This window comes from Macadamia integrifolia, chromosome 7 (genome assembly GCF_013358625.1).
Source record: "Macadamia integrifolia cultivar HAES 741 chromosome 7, SCU_Mint_v3, whole genome shotgun sequence".
In the NCBI taxonomy this organism is placed as follows: Eukaryota; Viridiplantae; Streptophyta; class Magnoliopsida; order Proteales; family Proteaceae; genus Macadamia; species Macadamia integrifolia.
In genome coordinates this window covers 8,191,549-8,216,313 of record NC_056563.1, presented here as the reverse complement: position 1 = coordinate 8,216,313, position 24,765 = coordinate 8,191,549, and the positions used below count along the sequence as shown (strand labels likewise).

Below are 24,765 nucleotides of genomic sequence, written 5' to 3'. Positions count from 1 at the left end.
TTGGTTTACTCAAGCATAACACCCTTTGGACGGCCCCTTCCATTTCTGATGCTTCCTGGATTTGGAGGAAAATCCTCGAGCATCGGCCCCTGGCGTCTTTGCCATTTCCTATTCTATTGGAAATGGTTGGTCAGCCTCTCTGTGGAAGGGCCCCTGGCATCTTTCGGGCATTCTGTCTCATTTGGTTTCACCCCAGAGTCATTTACTCTTCCAGTCTTCATGCCAATGCTTTCGTCTCTTCTATTCTATCTCCTAGTGGTTGGCCTCCTCCACCATCTCCCCCTTTGCTTGATTTATGGTCCTCCCTCCCCCCTCTTCCCCTTGGTCATAGAGGTAGAGAAGACCACTGTAAATGACTCCCCTCTTACGATGGGATCTTCTCCTCTGCCTCTGCTTGGTCCTTCGTCCAAACCACTTCCTCGACGGTTCCCTGGCATAAATTGGTTTGGTTTAAAGGTCACATTCCCCGTCAAAGTTTCACTGTATGGATTTCTTGTCCAGCTGTTTTCCTACCCAATCCTTCCTCATTCACCACCATATCCCCACCAATCCTTCCTACTGCCTTTGCCCCTCGGGTATAGAGGATATCCCCCATCTCTTCTTCTGTTGCCCTCTCCTGCCGTGTCTGGAAAACTGTTCTCTCCAAATGCTGGCCGACTAGAAGGTCCATCCTCCCTTTAGACGGGGAAAGTATTTGGATAGACATGACCTTCTTTGGTTCCTCCATCTGTGACACTATTGGCAAATTGGCCTTTTGTGCTACTCTCAACCATTTCTGGATGGAACACAATATTCGTAGATGGACCCCCATAAATCTAGATCTCCGGATAAGATTTGGAAAGCTATCTTCTTTGATGTTGCTTCCAAAGCCCATGTCCTCCTAGCTCTTCATAACCTCCCTGCTCCTAACTTCCCAAGAAACTCCCACATCATTACATCTTGGAACCTGCAGGTTGTCCTCATCCAATCCGCTTGACGGCTTCGTGGCTTCCCCCCTCCCACTTTTGTTGGTTTGTCATGGTTAGGTTTTGTGATTTTGTTTTTTAGTTCCCCCTGGGTTGGCTTCTTCTTGTTGGCTTAAGCCTCCTTCCCCACCCTTTCCCTTGTATATTCTTCTCCTTTTGGTAATGAATTATTTATTCATCCAAAAAAAAAATAAAAATGATGGGATGTGTTACATATATAAAGACCTAAAAATCTTAAATTGACTAAAAAGGATTTCTACTAAAATTCATAAAAGTTATTAAGCATCCTAAACTAACTCAAATTGTAACAACCCAAGCCCAGGCAAGGTAAGGGACATCACCTCCACGAGCATTGACCCTTAAGGTCACATATATTCATATAACAAACTAGCAAAATCCTGGATCACACATAAACGTAGCAGAAGCATTATCTTACAAACCATTTACATACACTGGTGGGTACAAATTTTTTTTTGGATAGGTAGTAACTGCATAAAAAAGGGGGGGGGGGAGATTACAACCCGAAGGGAAATACAAACCCTTAAGAGGGTAACAAAAGCCCACATGGGCAAAAAGACAAGAGCCAATGAATCCATACAACTCAAATCCAAGCCCACATGGGGTAAAAGACAAGAGCCAATATGCCGACACAACTCAAAAGTTTACAGCCCAAAAACATGGGCTTAAAGACCGCCAAAAGCCCAAACCAAAGAGGAGGGGCAACCAAGGAATTTCGGGTAGGGTACCACCAGACCCTACCCATCATACCATCATAGAACAACTTCCAAGCCGCCAAGACATGAGTTGGACCTCTGGCAGCTATTGGCAGCCGCGGTGGTGAGGTGCTGGCCTTGCAGAGGTCCACGACCAACCGAAAAGCTGGTCAAGTGGAGGTAATAGCTGCGATGATGGGGCGTGGGCCTTGTGGAGGGTAGCAGCTGTCCGCCAAGCATGGATGGCAGCCTTGCGGGCTGCAGGCCTTGCAAGTGACGTGCCAAGAGAGTGCCAGCGGTGCGATTCAATCAGGGAGGAACTGGAGAACCTGGCGAATTTGAAGAGATTCAGAAAGGGTAGCAGATAGGTCAGCGGCCCGAAGGCACACTCGAACTATTCAGAGACTCAAGGATGGCAGTAAGTTTTACTGCTTTGTACAAAACAAAAAGATTTAATTCATGCAACTATTCAATCATATACTAGAATATACAATCGTTCCATCATCCATTATACTGTTAAAAAAAAAAAAAAAAAACACAATCTTCAAAATAGATCTTAAAAATTCTAAAATCCTAATTAGTATTCTCAATGCTCAACTCCTGGAGCTGTGAGTACCTCCTCTCCAATCTCTTCATCGGTAAAATATCAACTTCTATTGTGTGAGCTTGCGCTCAATGAGGTATATATGATCTTAGACACATAAGCATTTAAACGAATGATAAGTAAAACAGAGAAATAAATGACAAATCATAAAAGTTCTTTCCTTAATTAGGTCGGGTCTTGTCCAGTAAGTGAACTACCAGAGTAGTACCGTGGTAGCCGACTTCATACATTCCTAGGCATTGAAGCTTAGCATTATAGATGTGCTCTACTTTCATGTGTCCAGGCACCATAGCCTTGGGAAAGGACCCTTCATCTATATAAACAATATAATAGACGCGCTGTACTTCCATCTGTCCAGGCATCGTAGCCCTAGAGGAGGACCCATTGTCTATTCCCTTTCTCTTTCAAGACCTCATCTAGTACATAGCCCCCTACTAGATTGGGGTGGTAGCCACTGAGGTAATTAACACAATTAATTTAACCATGCATACATACTTTTCTTCTTTTATTTATATTTACTTCCTTTCTTTCGCTTTCTTTTTGTTTTCATACTCTACTCTCACGTAACATGATATATAAAATCATACCATTACATTAATCTTCACAAAGACTCATAGCAGATTCGTTCCATAGTCATTAGTCATAAACATAACGTCACTTTATACAAGCACTTCATAGTACACAATATTCATAGTTTATGTACTGTTGTGTTAAGCATTTCCTTTAATAAAAACATGATAACATATTTACTGTCACTTATAAATTCATACAACATTCATTCATTTCCATCATATAGCATACACAGTATAATTAAATACATAGTCATGATTTCCCTCACCTTCTACTTCGTCTAACTCTAGAGTTCAGCAAAAACAACCCACAAACTTAATCAATTGAGTCTTGGTTTAACTTAGGGTAAAACACTAATCTATTAGCTAACTACTAATCTATCAAGTAAACATCAGTTCATTAATTAATTCTTACTGATTGAATTAGGAACCACACTTTACCTTAGTCGAATTCAGCTCATGTGGCTGTCCCAACCTTACCTCCACCTACTTAAGCATGCACATGGTGGCTGCCTTGAAAGCCACCATGTAATCCACTAGTGTGCTTAGTCAAACCAAGTCTATGACCACCTCCTCCTTCCAACCATGTGGCCTCTAAAGCCACCTTGTAATCCACTAGTGTGCTTAGCCAAACCAAGTCAATGGTTGCCACACTTGGCCATAACCCCATTAACTCCTAATCACTCCATATTTTAATTAATGATGATTAGCGTTAACCAGTCATGATTTACCACTAATCATGCCACCTCATGCTTTGCTGTTCATATTCATTAATCCAAGTAAATTACATAAATTCATTTAAATCATTATAAAATCATACATATAATAATGGAATAGTAATATGCCTCACATAATAATAATACATATAATGATATAATAATTATGACATGTAAGCGGGATGTTACCCAAACACTTAAATTAATTACTGATTTTGTTTACTATTAGGCTTTGTATGGCAACGTTTCTGTTCCAAAATACTGATTCTGACTCAAATAGTTTTTTGTGTTTCTGGGTTTATGGAGCAATTCTGTATCTATAGATGCTGTATGGTAAATCTGGAAAAAAATCGTTTTTGGCAGGAAAAAACAGAAACATGTATGGAATGCACTTAACAGAATCATTTCTGCAGTTTACAAAAAAATTACCTATGATGCCACCCACATCATATAAGCATGATCAACTCCTTTTTCAAGTTCATAATAATAAAGCAACAACAATTTATATGATCAGTTGCCATATCAACATTAATGTTATAGTATCAAAGACGAAATACTTGGTCCAGTTGCCCCGAAGTGGTTGATTACGAATGTCATGCTTGAGACCATTATCATGGACTCGCTGATTATTATACTCATCGGGACTGTGGGCATCTACCCACATGAAGGAGTCCTGATGGTCTTCATTTTTCGGGGCATTTAAAAAACCATCATCCCGGGTTTGCCTTTGTGCGAGACTCTTTCAACACCATCTGACTTTGGCCACAAGGTTCAAGGACACATGGGTCCTTCATGATTCATAGCTCTGCAAGATTATTAAAGTGAAAAATATGAAATTTTTTCTACAAGTTCTAAAACATCAACGTACAAAACAAAATTTGTGAGGGGCAATATATCAAACGATTCATTAAATGTGCTTAATCAATTCCAAACGATGATCTTCAATCTCCAAAATTAGGAACAGCTAATATGGGGCATTCCTGCTTTTGTAGCCAACTCGTTTGCAATCCTCTTCCTAAGTTCACCCATCTCTCTTGCCCTATTATGTTGGCTGCTACTACTACGCTTTGGTGGGATATCATCATCTTCTGGTGGTTCATCTGGCTTCCTATCTTCATCTCCATACTCTTCAAAATTTTCCTCTTTGTCGTTTTTGTCCCAAATGAAGTTTTGAATGGCATGACGAGTGGCACAACAAGCAATGACAATTTTGCTTTGAGATTTAAATGAAAGTTCACATGGCATTTTGCTTAGTATAGAACCGATGAATGCTTATGGTTGAATAGCTCCGCCACTGTCCTTGCTTGTTTACCACTGCTTCTATAATCTTGTAGATGATATCTTTGTCCCTTGAATGGCGTCAAGAACCTGGTTGTAGATGGATATCCAGAGTTAACCACGTAATACTTGCCTAACATTTATTGCAGAATCAGGCGATCAATTTCAAGTATTAATACCATTTACAAGTGGATAAAAAATGACATACAAGGAGGAGGCATAGGAAAGCCTGAACTTGAATCTGCCAAAGCATGTGAAAATACCCGACAATAATTTGTGGAGCCCTCCCAACCACTATACACAAATGTGAATCTCATGTTATGTAAACATGCACACACATGACATTCTTTGTGGTGTCTCTCGGGTATTTGTTTGTTAACTGGTACTGAGGCATGAATATAAATATCGTCGATGGCACCAATACAACCATATTAGAACACATATGAAGTGATGAACACCATAATCAAATAAAACTTGTAATGCATTATACTTGTAGGATTAACAACACAATTGATCACCCTAATTATTAGATATTTATACGTTGTTTATCCATACCTTAAAAAAATGGATAGTTTTTTGGATTCTCATAAATTTGTGTGGCAACACGAGGAAAGTTTGGTGGTCTTATATTCTCTTTTCCAGCTAAGAAAGCCTCCAACGCACTTTTAAACACTCTCCGTATGGTCTGTGGAGACTGCTGGAAATCTTCTGCAGTCTCTGAAAAGAAGCCTCAGGAAAAAAAAAAAATATCTACATTGGTTTGGCTCAAATTCGCATTTTTAGTAACACCTTGTGAACTTCCCATTTTTTCTAACTATAATAATAAATAAAAAAAGCACATCAATTTTCTCTATTTAACAACATCAAGTCAGTAGTCACACACTTCATCAACGTATATTCTCACTTTTCATCAACTTAATCATTCCTTTATTAATTGTGGATCAACATGATTTGTTTCTTAAAAACCATCCACCCGTCTCAAACTTGTCTTTTTCTCGTCAACTTAAATCATAAAAACCATCTAAGCAACACTGATCGCATCCACCCACCCACATAATGTTAATAGAGAAATAATTGAGCATTTATACAGAAATAGTTATATGTACTCTAGGTTGAAATGGTTAACTTTTATATTCAGACAAAGATTATTTCACACAATTTTACTGTTGAAAGAAGATCATTGTGTATATAAACCCATTTCGTACATTTGGATTCCACTATCATTGCCCTTCCCATCACTTATAATTTAACAAATGAAAGCTGATAGAATTGAGGGTGCCTTGGCTTTATGTTCAGAACTTACAGAGCATAGATATGAGGTTGCAATATGAACCCGAGGAAGTGCGTATTGAAGAAATGGCATGCCTCACAAAATAGGACAGAGGGTACCTCTCCTTCTCCTCTGATTTCACTATCATTGCCCTTCCCATCTCTTCTGTCTCCACTATCATAGCCCTTCCCATCTCCTCTGTTTCTTTTCATCATTGCCTTTAGTGACTGCTCTTATTTGAAAGGCGTGTTCATAGCATATTCCTCATAAATTTTGTTATACATGAATGCTGTCTCAAATATGGTGGAGAAGTGCTAAGATATTAAAGAAAGCAGGGCCATATTAGTCCTGAGTAAGTATAGAAAAATATCACTCTATCAAATTTAAATTGGTGCAGGAGGAAAAACCCAATGAACATATTGTTACTTCCTGCTGCTTATTTGGCTAGCTCATCTGTGAACGAAGTGGCCTTGTAGCCAGCCCATAAATGAGATGTTCATGCAGGGATGCTAAGGGAGTAACCCTTTTAGTGTGAAGAGTTAAGCCTCCTCTACATGAAGAAAAGCAACTAGTCACTGCAGCGGAATCTCCTCCTTTGATTATTCTTGATTCGTATATATGCGTCCAACTTGGGACCAAAGGAGGAGTTTTGCTTTTGGCTTTAACTGAGTCTTACTCTAGTTGGGCTCAAGAAATGGTTGGACTGCTCTGCTCTTGCTCTCCTAAAAGCTCCCCCCAGTGCTAGAGGTCTATAGAACAATCATCGTATTAAGATTGGATAATTGATAGTGTTCTTTACTGGTAGGACCCCCCAAGGCCTGCTTGAATGAGGCTGGTAAATATGGTGGTGATTGGATGTTCACTTGTTCTGTGAAGCATAGTGGAATTGATGAAGGCACCTCTGATGGTCTCAACTTTTGGAACCCAAACCTGATAGCTTCTTTATTGCTTTCCACAGTTTGCTTTGAATCATATATTTCTGCTGGTAGTACTTAATCAATTGATGTAGTTCTTAATTGTAAAGATTCTGGGAATCAAACTTTTATGTGGAGCTGTGGATTTTTTAATAACATTTGAGTGATGTGATGCACCTCAGATTTGTGAGGATATACCCCAAGAACTTGATTTAGATGTGCCTGGCCTAGCAGAACGTCCGATCAATGTATTTCTACCCAGATTGTTCCAGGTGACTGAATGTTTCTCTTTTAAATATATTATTTCTGGGTATTGCACAGTTTTAAGTCTTTCATCATGATATTTGGGTTTAATTGGAAGTTGGATAGTTGGAGTCTTGCACTAAAAATTTTGTCTGAAATCCCTTAGATCTGTTTTGAACAGTTTTTTCAGTCGCCGCATTCCTCCCTCCGAAAGCTATCGCTGGGTTCTATCAATCAGTTCATTATGCTGATGCCTTCTGTAAGTGATTTTGGCAATTTTTTGACTCTTATATATCTTAAGTTCTTATTTTATTTTTTAGTTTAATAAAACTTAACTGGACCTATTGCTCTGTTGTTATAACTTCCAATATTCACTGTGAGTTGTTATTGTTTCACAGGGTCTTCTTCAAATAATGGATAAATTCCTCCAAGGTTTGTTTGCTCTTGCTCATGATCCTTCTGCAGAGGTGCGAAAATTGGTGAGTATTTATAATGACATTCCTTTGTTAGGAACGGTATGAACTAAAATTGAGTGGATGCTTCGATATTATACACTGCGCTTAGTTGATACATTACTACATTAGATGATTACCATGTTTCATGTTCTGTGCCATTTCTACCATGTTGAAAACTATGTTTATTTATTTTTTCGATTAATAAAAAAATCATTACCACAAGAGAGAAGAATATACAAAGGATTGGGGGGTGGGGAGAGAAACTTACATCAAGCGAAAAAGGAGAAAGGAGCTCCAACAAAGGGGGGGGGGAGGGATCAGAACACGAATCAAAAGGGCCACAACACCATCATCGAGGGGAGGGGGCAACAAAGTGGAGGTGGGGAGACCACAGGACACAACAATAAGCCTATTCCTTATGGAATCCCTAACATTATGATGAGGGAGGGAGGCAAGCTTGGAGCTAACATCGAAGTAGATGGCATTCCAAATCTAGTCATACGATTGGGAGTTGGACGTCCATTTACGAAGATACTGCTCTATCCATATATGGTCGATGGTGGCACAAAAGGTGAGCTTTTGGGCGGTGTCACAGATGGATAGACCAGCAAAAGTCATATCAACCAAAATCCATTCTCTAGTAAGCATAGTTGTCATGGTGTCGCCTAGGCGTCGCCAAGGTGGCGATTTGGCGTCCTGGCTGAAAAAGAAGTTCATGGCAGTGCTACGATTTACGTGACTCACAAATAGTGGTCGCCATTGGCTGATAGGCGTCTCTATGGCACCGCCATGGACGCCAGGTCACGCCTGATTCACTAGGCGGTCGATTTTTTATAAAATGCAGGGTGATTTTGATAGGGCTAGGTTGATTTTTGATGATTTGATGTTGCTTAATGTTGGTTTTATATGTTATAGGGTATATATTATAGGCTTGTAGCATGCTAAATAACTTTAGAAAATAGTGGAAATAAAAAAATAGCATACTAAATAACTTTAGAAAATAGGGAAAATAAAAAATGACACATGGGCGATTTGACCGCCATGGCAACGCCATAACGGAAAATTCATCGTCAAATCGATTAGCCATCCCTCCACCGCCTTGGATCGATTTGACGCCGTGACAACTATGCTGGTAAGGGGGAGAACTCTTCTTCTAGAAGGCCAACAACCAAAACTATGTTTATTAATAATCTTTACATTTAATGGTTTTAATCCAGTTTTATGATTTGAAGCGCATGGCCAACTATTCTGGTACAACTCAACTCTACTATGCCTTTACACAACTGGCTAACCATTTATATATCACAAAAAATATTATTCTGGATGAACCATTATTGAATCACATGACTCAAATTCCTTTCTGTTGAAATGCATAATTTGGGGAACTTAACGAGAGTTAGTAACCAAGTTGACTTAAGTGACTAGATTCATAAATTGGCAAAGAGAAAAAGATAAAGGAAAATATTTAGGCTTATGAGTTCCAAAATCAAACCTCCTTCCATTTATAATGTGCTATGCATCCTTTTTGTGTTACTTGGAATCTTATGAGCTTTTAACTCCAAAGAAATGAGACAAGGTTTATAATGGGTGTTTTTTAAGCCTAAATCTTGAACCCCTAAAAACTAATATTGTTTTCTCAAATTATATTGTTTATAAGCTAACGACTCTTTGAACAAGGATTAAAGCTTTGGAAAATTAAATTACCTAACACACTTGAGTTTTCAAGACACAATTTTTTTTGTTATTTCTTCAAATCATTTTGTTGGAATCTATTTTGTATGTGTGAAAATGATTAGACCGCATGATGTTATCAGGGGATAAGCTACATGTTTTTTGAATGTCTTTTTTGGTCGGTACACCTTGGGAAATTAGTGTTAGGGTTGCATAGTCGATAACCATCTTTTCAGGTCTTCTCCAAACCCTAAAAAAATTCTTATTTCTCTTCTCAATGAGAATTTCCATTGTCATCATCACTGATTCACTGGTCATAGCATCCCAGTGACTACTAGGCTCTACTATGCTATAGTGGTGATTTCCTCACCTATCTATGGTATGTGTACCACATGTAATTTGGACCTGATTCATCATCAAGTGCCATCCATCCTCTCCATCAATTTGAAGAGCACTAGGGGAGTTTGAGGTGGACTATAGCGAGGAGGACGACAGCTTGGTATACTCTTATAGCTCCATGGGGGCCTGGGGGGGGGGGAAGGTGCAGTTGGGTGATTGTATTGATCCAGGCTTGGTTGTAGACAAGTCCTAGGATTTAGACTCGGCTGCAGACCTGGGCCAGGCCAATTTGTCTAATAGCTCAGTAGCTTATCAGACTACTAGTGGTTTGTATAAGTAAGCTGAGGGTGTAAGCAATCACATGGAGAATAGGTCAATCTCTGAAATCTCAAATGTAAATGCTGGGTTTGCTCCAACCCATGAAAGGGAAGAATAAAAACCATTGTTCTGACTTTCGTGTATAGCTAGATTAAGCTTTCGATTTTGTTGGTTCAGTGGACCAATCCAGCCTTTGAACCGCTCATTATGACGTCAGTTTGCTAATTCAACTTCAAAGAATCAAGTTCTTATAGAGGTGGTCTTTTTTTATATTCAAGTTTGACCAGAAAAGAAAAAACCTTGCAACTCATAGCTTACTTAAAAAGCTACTTTCAATATGTATTGAAAAAGCTTGGAAGGTCAAACAAGGCAAGAAAGGAGAAGAAAGAATGGAAAGAACTGTGAGTTGGGGCCTACAGAATTGTTTGCTTTCTTACCAGGCCTTCCTGGCAAGCTCCTCCAATTCAATTATTATTCTTGACTTGACTTATTATTATACAAACTACTCACTATCCAAATGAAAGACGATCGATTATCTACCCAAAAAAGATAGATGCATGGGATGCATTGGCACATGCAATCGTTGATTGCTGCTAGCGTGGCGCGTTAGCACACGCTGTAATTTGATTGCTGCTAATTGTAGACCACCCAACAAAGGTTTAGAGTTAGGGCTCTTTGCCCTGATCGTATACCACCCTGTAGTTTTCCCTCTTGTTGGCTTCCTTTTTAAGGGGCATAGTTGTCAAGGCTACAAAGCAACCAAAGGCGATGGAGCGGTTTCTAAGCGCTTAGGCTCTCGCCTAGGCATCGCAAGGTGCCGAAGTGTTATTTTTTATTTCCCCTATTTTCTAACATTATTTAGTATGTTACATCTACCTTATATCATAAAAGATCAACACTAAGCCACATCAAGTCGTAAAAAATCAACATTTCGAGAAATGTTCTTGTTCTCTTATAAGTTTGGCTAGTCAAATGATTTTATTTTTGCATTAGACTTTTTGTATTAGGTCAAGCACAGAACTAGCTATCCGACAAGTCTAAGATTACTTGAATCTAGGTTGTAATGACTAAGTTATGTTGCGGTCAAACTTATTTAAAGTGGGCGAATGTTATTAAAATCTTTTGAATGAAAATAATTTTATGGACATCAAAACAAAATATTGTTTTACCGGGCTTTTGGTTTTAGCAATATTTTACCCTGATAAGATTTATGAAATTTTTAGAATTGAGAAAACCTAAGCATTTGAAAGTTGAAAATTGCCCATACAGCAAAAAATCCAGTTTTTGTTCTTGGGCTGGGGGGTTGATTTTTTATCCTTTTTGAATCTGATTTTTAAGCTAAATTATTGGATTCAAATAGGGGATATTTGACATAAATAGGTGCTGTGTGTTGCACTAAGGTGACAATTGCCTAAAACCCAACTAGGCCGCCTAGACGCCTTGACAATTATGGTAAGGGGCAAGCTCTTTGATTCAGCATTCTATTGAGTAGGGCTGGACAACAGTGGTTATGATTTTGTTATCTGGGTTCTTTTAGATGTTTTGGTTTATTTTGTGGTTTGGTTAATTTTTTTTTGGATGAATAAATAATTCATTACCAAGAGAAGAAGAATATATAAGGGATTAGGGGGGGGAGGGAAGGCTTAAGCCAACAAGGAGAAGCCAACCCAGGGGAAGCAAAAAGAACCAAAACAATACATCAAAGCCAAAGGGAACAGCTAAACCCGGGGGGGTGGGGACTAAAGAGCCATCAAGAGGTGGTGGGGATGAGATCAGCTTGCAGGTTCCAAGAGACTTCAATATGGGTATTCCTTAGGGTATTGGGGACAAGACGAGCATGGAGGTCAAAGGCTTTGGAAGTTACATCAGAGTAAATAGCTTTCCAAATCTTATCCAGAGATCGAGATTTGGATGTCCATCTACGAATGTTGCATTCCATCCAGAGGTGGTTAATGGTAGCGCAAAAAACCAATTTACCAATGGTGTCACAGATTGTAGTACCAGAGAGGGTCATATCTATCCAGTTCCACTCCTTGTGGAAAGGGAGGATGGATCTCCTAGCCGGCCAACACTTGGCAAGGACAGATTTTCAAACAACGGAGGAGGAGGGACAAGAGAAGAAGAGGTGGGGGATGTCCTCCCTACCATGGGGACAAAGGCAGCATGAAGTGTTGGCGGGGATATGGCGGTGAATGAGGAATGACTAGGTAGGGAGACAGTTGGACAAGCAATGCCATAAAGTGAAGATTGGGCAGGGAATATGGCCTTTGAACCAGACCAGCTTATGCCACGGAACAACTTTGGAAGAGGGATAAATGAAGGACCAAGTAGAGGTTGGGGAGAAGATCCCATTTAGGGAGGGGAGCTAGATGCATTTATCTTCCTTGCCTCGATGACCAAGGGGAAGAGGAGGGATGGGAGGGAGGGGACCAACTATTTGGAGAAAGGATAGAGGAAACAAAAGCGTTAGTAGGGAGCTTGGAAGAGTAGATGGTCCTGTGAGAGGCCAGGTAAGACAAGATTCCCGAAGGGTGCCAGGGGTCCTTCCAAAGAGAAGTGGTCCTACCATTACCAATGGAGAAGGAGATGGCCGGGAGGGCAATAGGCCTGTGGCTGAAAATCTTTCTCCAAATCCATGAGGCATTTGAAGTGAGAGGGGCAGTCCAAAGTGAGTTATGTTTAACAACTTGGAGTAGATCCAGTCTACCCAAATGCTTTTGTGTTTGGAAACGATTTTCCAAATGAGCTTGAGGATACCCACAAAATTGGCCTCTTTGATTCTACGCCCCCTCCCAACAAACTGGCCACATGATTTGCATCTCTCATTTTTCTTTTGAGTTTCCTTTTCTTATTGTAAGTGGAAGCACACCATTGACATAAGGAAGTGTTATAACCAGTTTAGATTAGATGGTGAATTTTTCTAGTGGTCAATGTATTATTGATGACAAAAGAAGCTGAAGTGATAGAAAGTGCAGATTTATTTGAGCAAAAAGTGAAAAAAGAATACAGATTAAAAAAAGAAGAACAAAGAAAGGCCTACGTACATTCTCTTGCGGTTTTTGTATTTATTCCTATAAATTCTTTATACTGTTTTTTCTTTCACTTCTTTGTAAGTTGAGTAGTCAGTGCATCATCATTAGCAGTCACTGCGCTGTGAATTTACTTTACATAAATGTATATATTTATATTCAAATTTGAGGAGGCAGACCATCTTCCAGCTAAGGGGCCGGAGAAAATTAGAAGAATCAAAGCGCTTCCCAAGGAAGGAACAAAGGAGTCTTTCAATGGATTTAGTCACTGAGGCAGGGAGGACAAAGGTGCTGGTCCAATAGAGGTACATGGACTAGAGGACCGATTTGATTAAGGTAAGACGGCCAGAAAAAGAGAGGAGTTCTCCTTTCCAAAGTTGGAGCTTTTTCCGAAGAAGGTCAAGCAAGGGAGTATAATGATAGGAGGAAAACCTGGAGGGAAGGAGGGGGAGACCTAGCTATTTGACAGGCAAGGTCCCAACAGAAACCCCGAGATGCCCGAAAGGATGTTTTGGATATTAGGGGTGACACCAGAGAGGAAGATGTTAGGCTTGAGGAGGTTAATGCTGAGGCCCGAGAGAGATTCAAAGGTACGAAGAGTGGACATGATGTTGGTGATGGAATGGGGGTCAGCTTTGGAGAAAATCTTGATATCATTGGCAAAAGCTAGATGGGAGAGAAGGGATTTGCATTTAGGGATGGGGGAAATAAGATGAAGATCAATGGCGAATTGAATGGAGCACGAGAGGATTTCCAAGGATAGGGAGAAGAAAAGAGGAGAAAGGGGGCAACCTTCGCGAATACCTCGACTCGAGGGGAAATACCTAGTCGGACTACCGTTCACTAAGACAGAGAATCGGGAGGATGAGATACAAGAGTGAACCCAATGGACAAAAGAAGACGGGAAGGACATTTGGAGAAGAACACTGGTAATGAAGTCCTAACTAATCGTGTCGAAAGCTTTGTGGATGTCTATCTTGAGGAGGGCAACTGGAGTATGGGACTTGCAATCAAACCCACGCACAATCTCGTGACAAAGGATAATATTTTCCAAAATGGGACTAACAAGGGAATCAATTGCTTTCTGAATCCTGTTAGCAAGGATTTTGGCAATGCACTTGTAAAGAAGATTATAGAGAGAAATGGGATGAAAGTCATATATGGAAACAACACCGTCCTTTTTTGGGATGAGACAAAGGAAAGTGTGATTGATCCCTCCAATTTGATTGGGGTTGAAGAAGAAATTGCGAACCGCAAGAATGAGATCATTGCGGATGATATTCCAACAGGCGGAGAAGAAACCCATGCTGAAGCCATTAGTCCCAGGGGCTTTGTTAGCTTTGTGAGAAAGGATGGCGGAGAGGATTTCCTCCTCACTTGACAAACTTGTTGAGGAGATTGGGGGGGGATAGCGGGAGGAGGGAGAGAAGGGGAGGGCTAAAGAGCCCTTGAAAGTGAGTAACAACTTTTGACTTGATGAGGTCAAGAGAGTAAAGCTCTGTACCAGCGAAGGAGATAAGCTTAGGGATGGTGTTCTAGGGAGCGATGGAAATAGGCAGAATTAGAGTCTTCCAGATTGAGCCATTTAATGCGAACTTTCTGACGGAGGAAGCTTTCTCCCAGGTTTAGAAGCAAGGATAGATCCAGAGCAGTAGTTCTCTCTTCCTCAGCCAAAACAGGGTTAAGGAGATCAAGCTGGAGTTTGGATTGGATGGAGTGGAGTTTGTCCTTGCATGACGAAACTCGTGAGGAGATGTTCCCAAAGGTGGAAGAATTCTAAAGCTTTAGTGATGCTTTGGCATTCTTGAGCCTTTTCGTGAAGGCAAGAAGAGGGGAGAGGGAGAGAAATCAAATGCTCTAGGCATCTTGGACTAAAGGGAAGAAATCGGAATGGGAGATCCACATATCAAAAAACTTAAAAGGTTTAGAAACAAAAGAGCGGAATGAGAGAACATGGAGTGAGATGGGGCTATGGTCCGAAATCCCAGGAAGGCCAAAGTACTCATTGGAGGAAGGGTAAGCATCAAGCCAAGCTTCATTTACCATGGCCCTATCGAGCTTGCAAGCTATGCGAAGATTTTCGTATCTTCTGTTATGCCAGGTAAATTTGACTCCCGACCACCTTAGATCAGTGAGATTGAGGTCATCAATGCAGTCATTAAATGAATCAATAGCCTATGAGTCAATGGGGTTGCCCCTATGTTTCTCATGGCTAAAGCGGATCACATTGAAATCTCCCACAATCCCCCAGGGGCTGGACCCAGTGAAGGGGGCAAAGGAGAGATCGGACCAAAGGAGGAGCATAAGAGAGGCCCGATTATGGACATATATGATTTAGAGAAAACAGATGAAAGGACCAAAAGGGTGGGAAATAGAGATGTGGATGGCTTGGGCAGATGAGGATTGAACAGAAATGTCCAGGAATGAGTGGTCCCAAAGGATCCAAATTCTTCCATTAGAGCTGTGAAGATAGATAGAGGCAAAGGACCAAGAAGGGGCTATCGAGGAGGCAATCCGGGAGGCATTAGCCTCCAGAACACAGGTTCCAGGGGACAACAGAGATTGGACTGAGAGGAGCGAATATAGGATCTGATGTCAGCTTGCTTGGCCGAGGAATTGAGACCTCGAACATTCCAAATAGTTCAAGGGATCATTGAGTACTAGGGGTGGAAGGCAACGTCTGTTTGTACAAGCCACGGGGGGTTTTGGGGATGGGGGGACCTGAAGTAGAGGGAGGCCGGTGGCTATATCCAATGACCAGGGAATATTAGGGGTGGATGTGAGTCGAGTGCTGGTGTCGGGTGGGCTGGTGGAGGACGGCTTTTTCTTTTGTCTCCTATGGATGGATGTGAGAGCATTGCTGGTGATGGGGACAAAGGTGGTATTGGAGATGGTATGAATGGAAGGGGTGGGGGTAGGGAGGTTTATGGTGATCTCATCCAAGAAGCCAGCAAGAGGAGCTTGCTAAGTGTCATGTAGAGCAGGAGGGCCAGAGCAAGTATAGTTTTTTACTCACTGATTTGAGGAGTGCTTCTGGTCTGTTGACGAAGAACCAATGTCTCAGAGCCAGCAAAGGTTGTACTGTAGGGCCCTGAGGAGCAGGGCAAAGGAACCTCTGAATCATGCACAGGATAAGTGAAGGGCATTGTCATGATTAGCGGTGTGGAAGCAACAACAAATACCGACAGAGTGGTAGCAGCATCAGTCGATGGCATAGTTGTAGCAGCAGCGGACGGCGGAATGTACACAGTAGCAGACGACAGTGAATTGGAGGTGCACATGGTTGGCGAGGAGTAAGCAGTGACAACAGGTGGCAGGGAGGTAGCGACAGACGGCGGAGTATCAGCAGCAGACGGCGGCGTGGTAACTGAAGTAGACAGCAGAGCAGTCAATAACGTGGAAGTAGCAGAGGTAGACGACGATAAGGTAACAGTGTCAATCCTCGTCTTCAGGGTCGATGTTGGAGGCACAGCTGGAGGGGAGGCGATGGACGGGGGCATGACCGGAGCAGAGGTCGACGGTGGGAGACCATTGGAGTTCAACCACTGAAGGCTATTGAGAACAGGTGCAGGAGCGTTGTGCGAAGAAGAAAGTTGGTGATGGTTTGGATCAGATGGGTCGGGTTGGCCAATGGATAGGTTAGGAATGAATAGGTCGGGTCGAGTGGTGGGAGGGTTTGGTTGTTTAAATGGCTGGGTTGGGTTATAAGGGTTACCCAGGTATAGTGGGTGGTCCGATGGGTATTTGGAGCGGAAGGAATTGGTTCAGTGGAATAAAAGGTGGGTCAGGGTTGGACCAGTTAGGTTGGTTGGGATAAAAGGCATTTAGTGTTGAGGAGAATTGGTTGAGGAACGAGGTATGAGTGGGAGTATCGGTAGCAGAGGCGACTGGAACAGGGAGAGGAAGGAGAGGGGGAAGACAAGGACTGGAGCTAGAGGGTGTGGGATCCGAGGTATTAGAGGTACTAGCTGGCAGTCTAGAGGGAGAGATCCCTCAAATGGAAGAACAGAGGCAGCACTAGTGACATTCGAGCAGAGATTTGTATGGTCTTCATCTTCAACTGCATCAGACATCGCCAAGACCGAGAAAGGGTTTGAACCAGCAGGTAAAGACTTCAGAGGGAGACCATTGGTCCTAGAGGCAGGAGCTTCAGGCGGTTGGTGATCGGAAGCAGAATCTGGCATCACTGCTTTAGTCGTATGAGCATTCTGATTCCTTTTTTTCTTATTTCTTTTTGAAATATAATCTTGGAAGGTTGGATTCTGCAGTTGGTCAAAGGATGGAGCTTCATCTTCGATTGGGGCTTGATCTAATTGGCAGCTTGTTCAGAAGATGGCAATTTCAGACAGAGAGAAGTATCGTGACCAAAGCATTTGCAGAATGAACATGAGGGGGGCAGCCAATCATATTTGACTTCTTGAGTGAAGGAGTGACCTTCTCCGTCCAAGATCATGACCGAAGATGGGAGTTCACGATCGGCCTGAACTTCGATGCAGATTCTTGCAAAAGAAAGTCTATCCATGGTCTTAGTGCGCATATCATAATAGAGAGGCTTGCCGATAAGGGATCCAATGAGACTCAGGCCTTTTACTCACCAGAAATGAAGGGGAGGTTGGGAAGACAACCCAAAGAGGAATGGATGTGGGTTTAGTTTGGTTGAATGAAGTGCAGACGTCCCATTGCCTAAGGAAAATGGGTTTGTTTCCCAACATCCATCGATGGCATGGGCCTTGTCGGAGTCAGAGTCGAAGTTGAATATGAATGTCCCATTATCAAGCATGTAATTGGACAGGGAGCAAGAAGGTTTCCATTGTTTCATAAAGGAAGCTTTGACAATGGAGAAAGGGAGTCTGCTGCCCAGAAAGGAACCTACAACACAATTCTTCCATTTGAGAATCTCAGAGTCAAGAAGGCCAGGCAGACAAAGGCCAGTGGAGGGGTAAAGATGGGAGGCCGAAGGGTAGAAGAAGAGAGTGTGTCCTGCAGAAGGAGGAGGAGAGGAGGAGGGGACATTGGAGGGAGGTGAGGAAACAACCGAGCTCCAGGGGATGAAGGGAGGTGGAGGCTGAGGGGGAAGGGGAGAGGAGGGATGGAGTTGAGAGGCCAGGGAGCAGTCAGAAGTGTGGTGGGGGGGGGGGGGGGGGGGGGGGGGGGCCGACGGCAGAGGCTGCCGGAGGGGAGGTTGGCATAGGAGTCACGGCATGGAGGTCACGGCAAGGGGTGTTGAATTGAGAAGGCTACCCAAGAATTTGATTGTTTGAACCAGTTGTGTCAATTTTAGTTTTGTTTGGTTTCTTCGGAGTAGTAGATTCTATTCTTAGTTTTAGATACTTTTTTATTAGTGAGAATCGATTGGGAGGTTTCCTTTTTTGAAACTTTCCATTTTCTAGGTTGTGTTCCTTCCCCCTACTATCGCTATAAATACAAGGGCAAGGCTCCATAGAAGCCCATGTTTCTTACAAACTAAATTACTGCTGCTGCTGCTTCTCCTTCTCTTGCTTTTTTGTTTGATCAAAGTTGATGAACTGGTGTTTGATCCGGTGACTCTTTGCGGTGTGACTGTGAAGTCCAAGAGGCCCTATTCTCTATTATTATCTTCTTCTTCTACAATCATTTAAGTTGTTATTGTTGCCTCAATTTATCACAGTATCCTGCAGCATTAGGATTGGGTTGACTTGTCAAGCGTAGTTTTACATTACACTTGGGCAGAGTAAAGTCTTTGGTCTACCATTGGCTTGCGTGCTATGGAGTTGTTTGGTTGGTCCACCAAGAATAAATGGTAGTTTTGTTCCGGTATAGGGGTGAGCCATGAGTTCTAAAAAGAATAGAGGGTAGTTAGGGCGGCAAAGCCAAGGGAGTAGCCCAAAGCCTTTAGTTACATTTTTCTTTTTGTTGAAACTAAGTACTTAATAGATAAATCATTCCCTCTATTATATTTTTCCTTCCTAACTTGTCTGAAAATTATATTCATTTGATCTGTTGGTGGCTACAGATCACTTTCCACTTGAGCTGCAATGACAGATTATAGATGAGGTCATCTTTAGAGATGACCTGGCAAAGGCATGGTCTAATTTTGGTCTTGGAGTAATAGTTTCTTGCGCTAGGTTGTGCCAGGAGCTTGGATACGGTTTCCCAATCGGAGATCCATGTATCACAGATGGTATCTTCCCGTGGCCTTTCGCCTATGAAAGCATCCTTCCTTCTCAATGCCCGGGCATCCATCCGATGTGTTCTTTTCGATACAATACGGTACACTGAACACCATCCCAATGTTGATGAATAAAAGAAAAGTACAAGGAACAGAATCAATAACTCCTTTGGAGCCTAAAGGCTAGGTAATGTCTCTCCAACTAGCACTACCCTGGTCACTTGGTCAATTATTGGCCCGGTGGTTCTTCGGCAGATTAGATTTTGAACAAAGTAGTGGTTGGGAAGCTGCTGTTACTAGTATCAAAACCCATCCTTTGTGTAGTAGGGCCATTGCTCGTTAGGTAGTAGGGCTGTAGTTTGCTGGCTAGGCCTTTCTTAATGCAAGGGTCGAGAGGATAAATATGTCGATCTTGACGGATTCCGATTACCAAGCTCTGAACCTCGATCACTCAATTCAGGCTATTCCAGGAGATTGGAGATAGAAAAACTGGCTCAAGGAGGGTGGCTCCATCATAATTTTTTTTCATGTATTGATATTGCACAAAGGTTTATTAAAGTAAAAACTGTGTTAACTTTAAACTACTATGGTTTTTTTTTTTTTTTTTTTTTGGTTTAACAAACAGAAAGCGTAGGCAAATCGTAAGATGCATGGGGCAACACTCTTTTGCTGAGTGTTTGTTTTTAATGGTTTTGTATTTTTATGACATGTGAGTTTGTGATCATTTGTCAATGATTTTGATGGGAAATTAGATGTATAATTGATTGTTTCTTCATTTGTCACCTTTTGCTCTCTCGTTTGAAATTTGATCCTCTTTGTTATGCTTCAATTTTCCAAACCTGACTAAGATTTTGTGAATTGAGATTTAGCTTAGTTTTCAATGGTAAGTGACATTAAGGGACGTACCCAGTGCACGAGGCTCCCACTATTGCAGGTGCAGGGTCTGGGGAGGGGGATACGTACGCAGCCTTACCCCCGCTTTGCGGAGAGGTAAGTGACATAGTTATGGCACAATGGAATTGTGTCTAGAACTTGGAATTTGATTAAATCAAGTTTACTTTTTTTTTTATTTTATTTTATTTATAATAGTATTAAGGGTAAAGGTTTCCTATGCGGTCCACTCAGGAAGCATCACCTGTACGGCCCCAAAAATATGCCATGTGGCAGATCAGAAGGGGCCGAAAATTTGTGGACAGGTAGATCCATAGGTCCTCTGCTTATATCATGTTTCAGGCTTTCAGCCCAGTTGAAGTTTGCCGAGTGGCAAATAGAGCTCTGAAAATCCAGGACTATGGGAGAGGGAGACTGCACATGTTGGCCGGAGTACTGTAGGCATGCACAGACATTACATGGGAATGCATGCTAATATATGGAGGTTATTTTATCGAATTAGGCTCTGAAGTTTGACACATGGCTAATCTGGACCATGTCCTCTCTATCCAATGGTAGGAATTGCAACATCATCTGTCCACATGGCTTAAAGTAGTGGGACATTTAGGAAACCCTTCCAAAACAAGGCCATTTTCCCTTAAGATAAATAAACACCTTCAATTGTTTGTTAAGAACTTAAGACGATAAGCCTTTATGGTTTATACTTGGTCTTGAATCTGTTAGTTACTCCCGATATTATGTTATAATTCAGTACTTCTAGTCTAAGAAAAATATTAAGGCAACAAGACACGTGAAATCAGCTTAAAATTGGCATCCATTGGGATCACATGGTTTAATTGAAGAAGTGGGGATCACATGGTTTAATTGAAGAAGTGAATGTGTAATGGTGTATTGATTATTGTTATTAGTGTTGCTGTCCGTCTATGTTGTTTTAACTTAAATGATGAAATAACTATATTCTGTATGCTTTTATTGCTTGCATTGAAATCAAATGTGTGTAAAAGAAAGAATTTTAATAAGGACACGATCCTTATCTAATTCAAGAGGTCCAGTTTTAGTCAATGTGATTGGTCACTCTTGTGCTGGGAATGTTTGCTTTTTTTTTTTTTTTTTGGCTCTACTTCTGTTTACTTTTTTCTGAGGGAACTGGACAGCTGTCTAGCTAGTTCATCTGCCATTGGCTATAGAATTGATTGATCGGGCAACTACTTGAGTCAGAGGTGTTCATGGAGGATTACGTGATTGAGCTTCTCTAATGATCCAATTTCTTTGATGGACATTGCCCAGCTTTGGGAAATGCATTAATTATGGAAAAGTCACCTTTTCAGCATCAAGGTCTTAACCTATGAGCAGCCAATCCCAAAAAAGCATGAAAGATGGTGCCTGAGTTGTTCCCATAAATGTAAACAGGCTTATGTTATAATTTAATTTTCCTGCTCTTCTTCCATTTCTTTGTCAGATATCCATATGGATTTAGTGTACTTTTTGGATTATAATGGAGCTTTTTTTTTGGTGAATGTAAATGGTGCTTTTTGCTGGGATTGATGTTCGTTGTCCACTCAACCCTTTCTTGTTTATTTAGGAATTAATTCCTAATAGCATTTCATTATATACACTTATTCCCCTCCCTTTTTGTGTTTGTATTTATAGGTTTGTGCAGCATTTGTTCAGCTAATTGAAGTCCATCCATCGTTCTTGGAGGTAGGTATCGTTGTTCTGTTTCATATATAAACTTGATTCTTATTCTTGTTTCTCCTTTCTGACTATAGAATAATTTCGGTTACACTTTGTCCTTCATCTGAGTATGCCTGTACAATCCTAAATCCATTTGCCTTTGTTCTCCCCTTTCTTCTTTAGTTATTTGCTCCTAGTTGGGTGCTCCCCAGAGATATTGGTGAAATATTCCTATTATGCCCAAAATTTCCTTTTGTTGATAAAGTCTGGATCTTGTGGCAGGTTCTCACATTTCTTCTGCTGGGGACTATTTGCTAATAACAGTACAGGGGATTTTTCAGGGGAAAATCAAGACATATGCCTAAACATTGTACATATATTTCCTAATCCTCACTATGTCGAGCACCTTGAAAGAATTGTTGGAACATATACAAGACTGCTTTGGACATAAGGAGTACATCAGAAAAAAATTGTTATGGAAGGACTTGACACATTTCCCTCCCTTTTTTTTGGTATTCTTTGTGATAGTTCCCCCATTGTTTTGGTCAAAGTAACTGATATCAATAAGAAAAAGGTATTTATTGAGAAGGTAAATGGTAATATTACATAGAAAAGGAATGCATTGCCAATTGTTAACAGAACAGCTTAGGACTGTAATGCTTGGATCAGCAGCTAGCTCTTTCTTTATGATAAAAAATAAGGGAGAGTGATTACAATAATACCCCCAACCATAGCCGGCTCACTTAATTAGAGTCGGCTATGGTGGAGTGGACCAATATGCCCCTGCGGCATACAGTACACTAATTCTACAATCTACACCAATGTACTGGAAATGGTTTTGATTTGTATATGATGATCATTTTATATCACAAACATAGGATGAGCCTTGGAAGCTTGCAGATCCACATCCCTCATCGCCTTCTGGATGGAGAACCAATACAAAATAAGAGAGAAGATTATAAAGAGAAAAGGAAGAATCAAAAGGATATAATTGGAGCAAATTTAATTGGTTTTGAATGTAGAATCTTTGCAAATTTTCTGGTTCCTCTTCTTAGTCTCTGTTTTGGAATGGCATGCTTTTGTGAAAAGTTTTGTAATTTTTCTGTGTACAGAGTATTCCTGGATGGACCTGTATCTCTGTGACTGTTTCTGGATTCAATATTCAAGATTAATAGTCCATCCCTGTGACTAAAAAATGAAAATAAATTATTGCAGAAAAACCATTGGTTACACAATGCACCCATGAAATGAAATTGAATCACCCTTCCCAGGTTTTCTGATAAGAGTTTTATTCCTTGTATAGAAACCCCTAAGTTGAGTGGTTCGATGACTTTGGTAGGGATACCCTAATTAAGTCACTGATGTTGCATATACATTGTTGTCATTTTTTCTTTTTTTTTTTGGAAACTGAAACCTTAAGAGGTCCTAATAGGCAAAGCATAAATACCAAAACTTAGCCCAAAATGTTACTAAACCTAGCCCTGGGTGTACTGCTGTAGAATTTTTTTTTGTTAATAATGCGGGATTAATCAGGATTCTATTTTCTGATTTGCATGGAAAATGTTGTTTGTTATTTATTGCACGTCTTATTTGTACTTATGATGTTTTCTGTTGCTGGTCTCTTTATTATGTTCAACATTATATTGCAGCCACATTTGAGAAATGTCGTTGAATACATGTTGCAAGCCAATAAAGACACTGACAATGAAGTTGCTCTCGAAGCTTGTGAATTTTGGTATTGCTCTATGACTTTCTTGTTTCATTCTATGATGAATGTTCTGGCTGATGGTCTTAAAAGATATATGGAGTTGTATATTGCATGTAGAAGGGAGTTAATTCTATGCTTTTTTGATGATTACATCTATTGCATCTTGAAGTTTACTTTTGATGGCTTTGATTACATTTAGTGATGCCTCAAGTTAACTTTTGATGGTTTTCCACATACATTATTTTGATTGCATGGATGTCCTATATGGACTTGTAACAAATTACCTAATTAATGCTTTTATATTCAATAATTGACAAAAGGAAAAAGTTATTTTCCTTCCATTGCATTTACATTTGAGTTGGTTGGAACGATGATATTTTGATAAGAAATTTACCTCTCCCTCCCAAATGATATTTTTTATATTTATGGCTTAATTGTTATAGCCAGTGTGCAATCTGTAAATTTCTGTGAAATCAAATCGGTCTAATTCTGATTTCTTTAGAAAAATCTGTCCTAGGAACCGCCTTTTGTCGTTTATTTTCCCTGCATGATTTTATCCATCTTCTTTTACTTGTATTATTGTGGTGCCATCGTGTGAGTGGCGATTCGAATTTGCAGTTATCCTGAGATACTATGTTAGATCTTGCATGTAAGGGTTGTGTATCCTCTGTGGTAGTTTGGTTGATTTTTCCCCTTGTAACTTCAATCTTCTTAATGGGTGTTCATACACATCTATGCATTGGTCGCTTTTTTCCGCTATGCTTCATGACAACCACAGTAGAATGGAGAAATGATAATTACAGAGGATCCTAGTACATCTGTCATTGAGAATCACCGACAATACCTCGGAGTAGATCCGGGATAATCCTTTGTTCCATAGCCCTGGGGCTATTTACAACTAGCCAATTAAGAATTCTCCAATGTAATGTGCACACCGCTTGTTGATTGCATTCTATTTCATTATGGAAAGTGAAACTACTAAAGAACGGCAAAGGCATGATTTGCTTTTCCACGGTCAGAGGGAAATTCTCATTCTTTTTCAAGGTCGGTATTTTTCTATGGACTTCCGGAAATTTTTTCGTGTAGCTTGGCAAGGGAATTTTGAGTCATGGGTGCAGGACCCTTTACATGTAAGACCTATTGCTCATGCAATTTGGGATCCTCATTTTGGTCAACTGGAACCCAATTATTGCAATTGCTCAGGATACCCTTTTTTTAGCTTCTAGGGTCTCTTTCTTAGTTCAAGATCCCTGTTACTAA

General features: G+C 40.8%; 1 protein-coding gene across 2 annotated transcripts in view; it reads left to right on the top strand.

Annotated features, from left to right (window-relative positions):
* Nucleotides 1-24,765, top strand: part of LOC122084360 (transportin-1-like) — an 81,024-nt gene that overhangs the window by 3,355 nt on the left and 52,904 nt on the right. Inside the window, exons 2-7 of one of the 2 annotated variants that reach the window (XM_042652547.1) lie at nt 6,142-6,230; nt 7,212-7,301; nt 7,454-7,531; nt 7,671-7,751; nt 21,774-21,824; nt 23,447-23,532. In XM_042652547.1, the coding sequence (XP_042508481.1) occupies nt 6,207-6,230; nt 7,212-7,301; nt 7,454-7,531; nt 7,671-7,751; nt 21,774-21,824; nt 23,447-23,532 (410 nt within the window). In that variant the 5' untranslated portion in view covers nt 6,142-6,206. The remainder of the gene's footprint in view (nt 1-6,141; nt 6,231-7,211; nt 7,302-7,453; nt 7,532-7,670; nt 7,752-21,773; nt 21,825-23,446; nt 23,533-24,765) is intronic. The other variant, XM_042652546.1, reaches the window with a different exon arrangement.